The sequence below is a fragment of the Lutjanus erythropterus genome, chromosome 20, assembly GCF_056507025.1.
Source record: "Lutjanus erythropterus isolate fLutEry1 chromosome 20, fLutEry1.hap2, whole genome shotgun sequence".
NCBI lineage: Eukaryota > Metazoa > Chordata > Actinopteri > Lutjaniformes > Lutjanidae > Lutjanus > Lutjanus erythropterus.
The window spans coordinates 21525971-21536039 of NC_139336.1; the positions used below are offsets into that span (position 1 = coordinate 21525971).

The 10069-nt window shown below is 39.6% G+C and overlaps 1 protein-coding gene across 2 annotated transcripts; it reads left to right on the top strand.

Annotated features, from left to right (window-relative positions):
* Window positions 1–841: 841 nt before the first annotated feature.
* Window positions 842–8020, top strand: c20h2orf42 (chromosome 20 C2orf42 homolog). 2 transcript variants are annotated; one of them, XM_084746422.1, is made up of 9 exons: window positions 842–1223; window positions 2127–3268; window positions 4053–4172; window positions 4319–4423; window positions 4818–4922; window positions 5346–5453; window positions 6374–6474; window positions 7026–7188; window positions 7285–8020. In XM_084746422.1, exons 2-9 carry the CDS (start codon window positions 2146–2148, stop codon window positions 7521–7523), a joined length of 2064 nt encoding a protein of 687 aa, XP_084602548.1. In that variant the 5' UTR covers window positions 842–1223; window positions 2127–2145; the 3' UTR covers window positions 7524–8020. The 2 variants fall into 2 exon arrangements, with proteins under 2 accessions (XP_084602548.1, XP_084602549.1); XM_084746423.1 differs by lacking the exon at window positions 4319–4423 and having other exon boundaries at window positions 852–1223.
* The last annotated feature ends 2049 nt before the right edge of the window (window positions 8021–10069 follow it).

Here is a 10069-nt window from a genome sequence, read left to right on the forward strand (position 1 = left end):
AAATTTGGGCGGGGCTTGTCTTCTTGAGTCTACATAAGGTAGCTATGGATGCCAAATTTAAAAAAAAAGGAAAAGTCTTCAGGGAAAAAAGAGAATTAAATCGCTGTGGCTCCAGACAGTTTTATTTATTTATTTTTTTGTGGCCAAGAATGGCTCTTTTGACCGTAAAGGTTGCACTCCCCTTGGCTAAATGATTATTTAAAAAAAAAAAAAGTCACTCCATCAACCAACTATGAAACTAATTGTCAGTTGCAGCCCAAGACTGGATGTCTTCACAGGCATAAATGGGCAACTGCCTGGGGACCTGAAGGCTCCGGGTTAACCATGTTACAATAGTTTGTGGTAATTTAAATAAATTAAATTGTTCATTAACATAAGTACAGTTCCATTAAGTTCAAACAGAGTCTGGGTGCTGCTGTTGTGCATTTTGGCTCACCGGAAAGCCAAACTAAATGGAACAGGACTTTGATTAGTCTAACACAAGAGTCTGCAACCCTTACGATCAAGAGCCTTTTTTCGCCAAAAGAAGAATCTGTCCGGAGCCACAACAATTTAATTCTCTTTTTATCCCTGAAGACTCAAAGATTTAAGTTTATCTAAAGGAGAAAAGTAAATAATCTCAACTAAAAATTAGTAATTGGTAAAACTTAGGGTTAGTAGTTGGTGAATTTTCTGTTCAATGAAAATTAAAATGTTAAACATTACTCATTTCCATATAAAAGTTGCAGACCCCTATAACATAGGTATATGGTGTTTATCCTACTATTTCCTATCAATATCTCTGCTGTGAAAAAGGTGTATTGTATAAACTACTGGCTGGTTTAATTAACAACAAAACATATTTCATAAGCTCAGCACATTTTTAATTTGTAAAATAAGCTAACTAAAACTGGAACAAATAGAAGAAGAGACTGAAAAAGTAAAAAACAGAAAGTAAAGTACATGTACAGTACTTAACAATACAAAAGGGTAGACAGAAACCACTTGAAAACTAATCTCAACTCAAGCATCCGCCCGCCAATCAATACGAACTACACCTCCCATGATTCAGCGCTTCCGAGTGGCCGCGCCCCTTTTTTTACCCACGTGATCACCTCTGACGAATGGGGAGTGTCGTTACAGGCGCAATGCGGTTGTCGGGATGTAAGGAGGAATGGCGACGGTCGAGACGGTTTTGGAGGCCAGAGTAGAGCTGAATTTGACCAAACAGAAGCGGAACACAGGTAGTTTAAACATTAGCTTTGAAAAACACACACAGTTAAATCATGTGTGTGACAGGTGGTGTGTTCACGGCGAGGTTAAACGGATACATGATACATCTGAAGTAGAGTGCTGTTACAAAGCGTTGTAACTGTTATAATGTTGTCAGATTGTTAGCAAAACTTAAGAAAGCTATGTGTTTTTGAATAAAGTTTGATAGGGTAATTTTATTTCATATTTTTTAAACACGCTAGGATGAGTTCATTTTTGCACATAATTAGGGCTGGGCAATATATAGGCGAAGTGTTGTCTTTTCCTGGTTTTAAAGGCTGCATTACAGTTAATTTGTGTAATTTTCTGAACTTACCAGACTGTTCTAACTGTTCTGTTATTTGCTAACTTTGTTATTATATTCACATTATTGTTGATTATTTATCAAAAATCTCAATGATTTTTATACCAGGACATCTCTGCACCACTGTAGTACTTATAACATTATAATGCTGTTTTCTCACACACTTTTCCTCTTTCAGAAACTTGCAATTTGGTTCTGGTTCTGCAATTTTGGATGTAGCATTTGGCTGTATTTCAATTTCAGTAATATTGCAATTAATTGTGCAGCCCTAATAAAAAGCCTGGAGGGACCACTTAACTGTTTTATATACTGTTGAATAGTTTAATCTACAACAATGCATCATATTCTACAAGATTATCATATGTTTGCACTTTTTGAGAATTTATGGTATGTTAGGTGAGAGAAAATGTGTATTTAGAGATACATATTTTATATCAATAGTCTAAAATAGTCTAAAAATATCAAGATAATTTATAAGTCATGTCACCTATTCACATTCATAACATTAGGTGGGTCACTTTTTCCTGTCATCTGCTCAGACATTTATGTTTCTTTTTCCCTGTTTGTCCAGGTTTCTAGCGGAACACTTAATGGTACTGAGTCCCAGAATGGAGACTGAAGTGACAGTGTCTTCCTCCACCAGCATGACCTCATCTTCTACCCCTCAGACCTCCACCACCACTCCGGCCAACCTGGCAGCAAAACAGGGAGACAGCAGAAAGACATCCACGACTCCTGCCTTCCTCTCCAACCTGGGTAGGGCCACCCTGCGTGGCATTCGTAAGTGTCCGCAGTGTGGCGTCTACAACGGCACCCGCGGGCTCAGCTGCAAGAACAAGGCCTGCGGAATCTCCCTCAGAAATGCTTCGACGGTAAGCAGGAGCAGCAAGACGGGTGCGGTGGAGGTGGTGAAGGTGATAATTGACAGTGAGGAGAGAGGCGGGAAAGGAGGAGGAGTCCTGGTTGGTGGCTCAGGTGGAGGAGTGCAGGTGTTCTCGGTGTGTCACAGAGGAAGAGGAGCCACGGCGACAGAGCAGGGCTTCGTCGAAGTCGTTCCCACAGATACGGCCATTGCGACAGGTGACGGAGCCACTCTGCTGACCCGCATCAACCTGGGGCGCTGCTTTTTGCCCTCATGTAGGCAGGGTCAAAGGTCAAATCAGGGTGAGTCAGAATCAGCGGTTACCAGCTCCAAACAGTCATCCGACAGCCTCTGCATTCACATCAAGCAGGCCATCGAGTGCCGCAGCCGCGCCACGCCGCTGACCTTAAAGAGCTCCGTCTTGGAGGGGCTACAAGCCTCCATCCAAGCCAGGGAGGAGCTGTGGAGGCTGGCCACAGAGTCTCCGGGGCCACTGGTGCAGCGTGTCGCAAAAGACACCCTGGTGGTGAAGTGCCACACGGATTCCCAGCATCCTCTGGGGCTGCTGCACCTCACTGTAGGTGCAGCCGGACTGTCTGAGGTTTCAAAGAGCGAGAGGAAGAGCAGAGAGCAGCAGCATGGCGTCTTCCACTGTGCCTGTCAGGTCAGCAGCAGCAGGAGGAGTAAAGGTGGTGCTGATGGAGGAGCAGGTGGATCCACCAACTCTCAGCCTTCTCCCAGCTCGGTCACATCACAGCCCTGCCTTCACTTCTACGCCTGTGTGTGTGCCTTTGCAAGCGACGAGAAGCTGGCTTCAGAGTTTGCTGCTTTCATCAACTACACCCCCAGTGGTAACTAAGACTTTCTATCGGTTTCAATTGATTTTTAAAAGAATAGTTTGACAATTTGGGAAATGCCGCTCATTTGCTTTCTTGCTGAGACTAATGAGAGTCTCCACTGGTTTTCCCCTCTAACAAAACCATCTTCCCACCGAGACCACTTTTAGATAAAACATAAAGTTGCCAGTTTATTAGATACACCTGGCTAAAACTAACACAACAGTCTTTCATACTTTCACGGTTATAATTTTCACTTTTTGTGGAAACTGTTAGAGTTGTTGATTCAACTTAGGGCTGCAGAATTTGGTAAAAACGTCATAGTACAATTATTTTGACTGAAATAATAACTGAATATGATATGATAGCATAGCATAATAAACATAATAACAACAACAATAATAAGATTAGAAGTTAGTTAATAATATTATTATTATAGTGCAAAATTAGCTAGTATAATGGCTGAGGGAGGAGAGAAGAGCGAGGGAAATGTGGTTAAATCTATATTTGCAGTATACTTCTTAAAGTAGAAAGACAGGAAGTGTAGCTAATATCCACACTTAGATGTTTTAAATTTTATTTATCACAAGTCATATCATTATGGCAGTACTGAACAGTGTTATCGCACATCACGGATTTCGTCATTTCGTGCCAGCCTTGACAGCTGTTACCTTGGTACTGATCTACTCTCAACAAGAAAGCAAATAAATTAGCATATTTCTCCAAATGTCAAACCATTCTTTTAATGTATTATTTGGTTCATTGCTTAACATGTCTTTCTCCATGTTTGTCTTTTCAGGCGTGCAGCAGAACTCTACCAGCAGAGTAATTAGTCCCAGTGAGAAGCCTCTGCAACAGGCCGGATCAGTCAACTCTCATCATAAAACAAAGAAACTTCGCCTGGATGAATCTCTCTCTGGTGGTTTCATCATTAAACTCCCCGACAGATTTATTACACACATTTATCACTCATTAATGCAGTTTGTCTGAATCTTCCATTGTCCTCCCTCTCTTTCTATCTGTATCTTCTTCCAACCTGTCCTTCTTTTACTTCCTGCCCCTCAGTGGCCTCTCCCTCTGGGGTGGGGAATGAGGGAGTGTCAGCAGCCTCCGGCCTGAGGAGAGCTGGTCAGAGGAAGGCGCCTGGTGCTGGTGGGCTGAAGGCCTCAGGTGCCCGTCTCACCCCTGAGCCCTCCCCTCTCTGCCTTTTCATCTTTCTGCTGCCTAAATCTGTCTGTTAAAGAGCCTTACATCGTCTTAGACATCTGTCTCTATCTTTATCATTCCTCTGTCTAATCCTGCAGCTCTAATCCTGATCCACTGTTGAAAAGAACAGGGTCGCACTGTAGTGGAAACACGCAGCATATTTTAACATTTAATTAGTGACTGACATAATGTTTCCAGGCCTTTTTTTAATTACGTCTGACAGGCAAGAGCTTACAGACTAAATGCGTGGTTGGTGGGTGGTCCACCTAGAAACAAAGCAGATAATAAGTGAGTGTTGTGTTGCTTGATCTTCTAATCTGTGTGTGTGTGTGTGTGTGTGTGTGTGTGTCTGCCACAGGGAGCACTCAGGTTGTGGATGAGCGCTCAGTGACGATGGGCTTCCATCAGTGGTTGGCCAGTGTCACAGAGAGGATCCATCAGACGATGCACTACCAGTTTGATGGTAAAGCTGAAGCTTGTTTACTGCACTGCGTCTTGTTTCAGCTAGAAGATAAATCATTTCACCATTAATATGCACTTCGGAAGTTCAAAGAATAGTTCAGATTATTTGAAGTGGGGTTATATGACATACTAATCCGTTTGTGAAACTTTTGTGAGATTTTTACTTGTTTCTCTGTTGTTATTTTTGCTTTATAATGTGACAGTGCTGAAGTTAAGATCAGCTTAGGTTTAGGGACAAAAAACATTTTGGTTAGGGTTAGGAACAGATCATGGTTAGGGTTGAAATGATCACTCACTGGAGATTTTTTGCAGGTCTAGTGTTCCCATCTAGACACGACCCTGTAAATCTCTGCAGGAGGACTGGCTTTGGTTGTTTGTTGCAAACAGTAAGACAAAGTTGATGGTGTCTCTGTTTTTCCTTTAGGGAAACCTCAACCTCTGGTGTACCACATCCCCCAGGAGTTCTTCAACGCTCTGCAACATCGTCTGTCGCTGGGTTCCAAGAAGAAGAGACTGCCCAACCTCACAACAGGTGGAACATCATCATTTACTAAATTAATTACACATAATTAATCATGCAATTGTTATTACACTTGTGTAAATATAGAGCTCCAAGTGGTTGTACTGAATCACAAATCACAAATCTCAGCCAAACACAGTAGTGGAAAAGAACTAATTACATTTACTCCTGTACTTTACTTAACTACAATCTTGTGGTACTTCTTAACAGTTCAGAGGGAAATACTGTAGTTTTTATTCCACTACATTTATTACAGTGTTTTAGTTTTTGTAAAATTTTACATTTAAAAAAATGTTATAAAGTACACTGCCAGCAGCTCCTAAACCTTTTGGACTTGTGACCACTTGTTGTGGCCCTTTGTCACGTTTCAGATATAAATAGTTTCACTAGAGGGACAATTTCCTCTCCACTAAACTTTGATTGTTTCTTTAAAATACTTTTTCAAGGCTCAAAGACATAAAAATGTCCCATATTTCACTAAAACAGCAACAGATTAGAGAACAACACAAAAAATCAATATTAATTTTCTTCTCTCCAGTCCTCTTTAATCATCTCAGAATCATGTCAGATTTATCTTGTGACCTTTTAGAGGCTCAGAACCTCCAGATAAAACAAACTAAAGTAGTTAAAACTGGTCCCACACTGAGCAGCTACAGCAGTAAAATGCTTCTTAATGCACTGATGCATTAACAACCTACTAATGTCTTATACAATAATATATCATTTGCAAGGGCCATTCTTCTGTACAACAAAATACTGTGAAAGTAAAAAAGTAGACTTCTCTGACTATACTTTTGTTCTTTTAGTTTTAGACAAAATTGAACAGATTTCTACTTGTAATAGAGTGTTTTTACATCATTATATTAGTACTTTTACTCTCTTAAGGATCTTAATACTGTCTCCCTCTCTCTGTCTGTCTATGTGGACGTCAGCATTTGTGAGAAATGATGGACTTCCTCTCGGCTCTTTCTCCAAGTACACCTGGCACATCACCAACCTCATGCAGGTCAAACGCATTTTTGACACCCCCGAGGTAAACGCACCCTCCTTATTAAATGAATCACAGACTATTTTGATGATCAATAAGTTGGTTTCTTAAGAAGAAAGCCAGAATTCTTTGATTCCATCTTCTTAAATGTTAATATTTTTTGTTTTCTTTTCTATTCTATGACAGTAAAGTGAATATTTCCTGAGCTGTGAGTAAAACAAGATATTTGAAGATGTCATCTTAGGCTCTGGGAAACACTGATGGACATTTTTCTGCAGCTTCTGGCATTTTAAAACAACCAAGCCTTACTTACAGCACAGCTGCCAAAAAAAAGGGAAGATATGAGTTCATAAAAAAGCTGACACATTTATTTGATGTATCTTAGACAAGTGCCCAGTTTTGTGGCAGACCTGGTGGGAGAAAAAAAAGAGCCTGATGCAAAAATGCATTTTATTTGCATTAAAAATGTTTTCAGATGTCAGGGTTTTAAAGTGGAATATTTATTTGTGATTTTTTTATTTTGAGTTAATCCACCAGTATTCTCTATTTATATTAACCCTGTATATATGTTGTATATCTCACTGTCTGTCCACCAGTTGCCTCTGGAGCTCTCTCAGAGTTTTGTAAAGAACATTGACGGCTCTTATTCACGTTTTCGCTGCCCCGAGCCTCCACCTGAACCTGAGCTACCGGAGGGATTCAGGACAGATCGGCCGCAGGCGATACGACCGATGGAGCTCCGCACCTTCCTCAAAGTCGGTGAGTGACTGTTTGTTTTTGTTTTGTTTGTTTTTTTAGCAGCAATAGCAACAAATAGTCTGCAGAACTTTATTTTATACTGCTGTCTCTCTGCAGGACCAGGCTCAGCAGACCAGAAGGAGGCCAGTCCGTTTGTGATCGAGTGGATCCCCGACGTCCTCCCTCACTGTCAGATGGGAGAGCTGAGGATCAGCTTCGAGTTTGGACACCAGCAGAGCGGTCAGCCGGAGTTCTGCGATAAAACAAGCGCGACAGAGAAAGGGGGTCGCAACAAGTCGGACTCAAACCAACCCAAACTCACAAAGGCTGTTGAAATCCTTCAGGTGGTTGTCTGACCGCCCAGATATCGATCATTATGACTCATTGACAGTGTATAACATACCCAGATGTTCATGTTATATTATGCAAGGTGTGGGTAATCAATTGCCATATGAATGACATGCTATCCTATTGATCAACAGTATTTTTAGACAATCTAGTCTGTAGTTCAGTGCTCATAATAATGCCTTTTCCTCATGCTCAATATTAATAATGTCAAACTCCTGAAGTACAGAAAAGAAACAACAAAAAACTAAATATATTTTTATTTTGGAAAAATATCTATTTTTTAAAACATGATAGAAACATTTTTATTTCTTGAAAGTGTTCAGTCTTTTCTCAAAACAGGTTAATATGACCGTTCCTGTTGGAAATGACACATTAACTCTGCCCTTTTTCCTAACTTTGCCTAAAGGTGTGAAAACCTGTATGTGTGTTACAACTACTGACAACAGATTTTTGTCCTGTTTGATTTGCTATGTAACCATAAAGAAAATAAAACAAATTTAATGGATGAAGTGTCTCTTTATTGGCAAACGAGGTTGATCTTTTTTTTTTCAATATGTCTCCACAATTATTGAAAATATCACCATGAAATTTGGTTCAGACATCCTTTTTTTTCTCCTCAGGATGTATTGTATTAACTTTGGCGATCTTAACTTTCATCTTGCACCATCATCATGTCAAATTTTGTAAATATCCAGTCAGAATCAGGTTTATTGGCAGGAAGGTTTTCACACACAAGGAATTTGCCTTTGCATTTTGGTGGTTTGACTGTAAACAGTAGAAAAAAATATATAAAGAAAAAAAAAAAAAAATGTACAGCAAGTCAAGAAGCATAAATAGAAATTTGACACTAAACTTGAAAAATTGTTAGAATAATGAAAATATGTACAAAATATTATAAGTAAAGGTGTACAGATTTTGTGCAGGAATGTGCAAAAGATCACAATCAGTTATACACATTTTCACCAGCAGATGGAGACACACGCCTGCTCTTTTACCGCCAGGAGACTCAATAAAGCTTCTTCAAGCAAACACAAGTAGAGAAGGTGAAAGGAGCCATTTAACTGCCTCACTTAAAAAAAAAAATCAGTGTATAAAATTAACTGTTAAAGAAGAAAATTTGGTGTTTAAGTGCATTTCATAATTTGGCTGGCTCTGTGTTCCCCCCCTTCTGGGCACCACAAAGCAGGAATTACACACTTGCTGTGAGATATATCACTGGAAACATCACACATGCTTCCGAAATGTGTCCAAATGTTCATGAATTAATTAAGATTACAAGTTAATACCATGAGAGCATCACGCCAAATTATATGCACTCCTCAGAATAGCAGCTTGCACACTGTGTAGCTACATCAGGGGTGTAGGCGTACGAGAACACTGCCAGCCCCCGGCCCTCGTTCCTCCCTCACAGGCCCCCAGGACATCAGTGTGAGTACAGCCTCTGCCTGCACAGGGGGGCCCGGCTGCCAGACAGCTCTGAGCCACGCATTTAGCTGTTTATGTAGTCTGTCAGTCACAGAGAGGGGAGACGCATCAATCCTCTCCTGGAAGGAAAAAGAAGCACACTGTGACAGAGAGGCTTCCTCCGTCGCCTGAAAGATGTGTTTCAGATAAAGACATGAGACGGGAGGGGGGGCTGGAAGGAAAAAAAAAAAAGAGAGGAAAAACATTTTGTTCAGGAAGCAGATAAGTTGGATATTGGTAAAAGAAAAAAACCTTATTATATCAGAAAGTTACAAAATATTTGGATTTAACAGGAGTCTGCAACCTGCACATGCCTCTTGAGTCTCTCTACAGTGGCTCCCTGTGGTTTTAGCAAAAAAAAAGGAAATTAGTAATGTTTTTTTTTTTTTTTTAATCATTGTTGTAGGTCCACTGTAAAGACGAAAAGCTTGAGACAACTGAAAATTTAAAGGCAACACACTGCAATAGATTTTTGAGTTTTGAGCTCAACTCAGACTCTTAAGTTTTGAGAAAGTTTTGCTAACTACTGATGAGAAAATTTACTTTTCTTCTCTAGATAAAGTCTAAAAACACCCCAGAAATTCTATTTTGAAAATTATGACATCAATTCACTAAAGTGAGGGTTTAAGATTTTTATATTTTCAATTAAATTTCATTTTCAGACACCAAGCCATGACAAATCAGAAATACATTTGAAATACATTTTTTTAAATTTCTACAACTTAAAGATTCAAGTTTATCTAAAACAGAACTTTATCTTAACTAAAGATTATAGGTTGGCAACACAAGTCATAAAGTTTAAGTTGGGCTCAAAACTCAAAAATGTATTGTAGTACGTTGATTTGAAATTTTGAGTTGTGTCAACTAGATTTTTTTTTACAGTGTAAAGTAATTCTTATCCAACTAAAAAATATTTTAAATTTGTGGGTCAAAGTTCAGTTGTTCAAGCTGAATTTAATGTGAAACTTTCACACAGATTTCCTTCATGCCTGTGAGCCAGTACATTAGCAGGTATAATGTTTACCATATTTATGATCTTACTTGCTAATTTTGCTGGTAAAGTATTGGGCTAATTAAAAATTTGACCTAA

Excerpts from the sequence above, each read along its gene's own strand:
- c20h2orf42 (XM_084746422.1), top strand. The coding sequence starts at position 2,146 with ATGGTACTGAGTCCCAGAATGGAGACTGAAGTGACAGTGTCTTCCTCC. Across the intron at positions 4,173-4,318 it reads CCTGGATGAATCTCTCTCTG|TGGCCTCTCCCTCTGGGGTG; the intron begins GTGGTTTCATCA and ends CCTGCCCCTCAG. Across the intron at positions 6,475-7,025 it reads GCATTTTTGACACCCCCGAG|TTGCCTCTGGAGCTCTCTCA; the intron begins GTAAACGCACCC and ends TCTGTCCACCAG.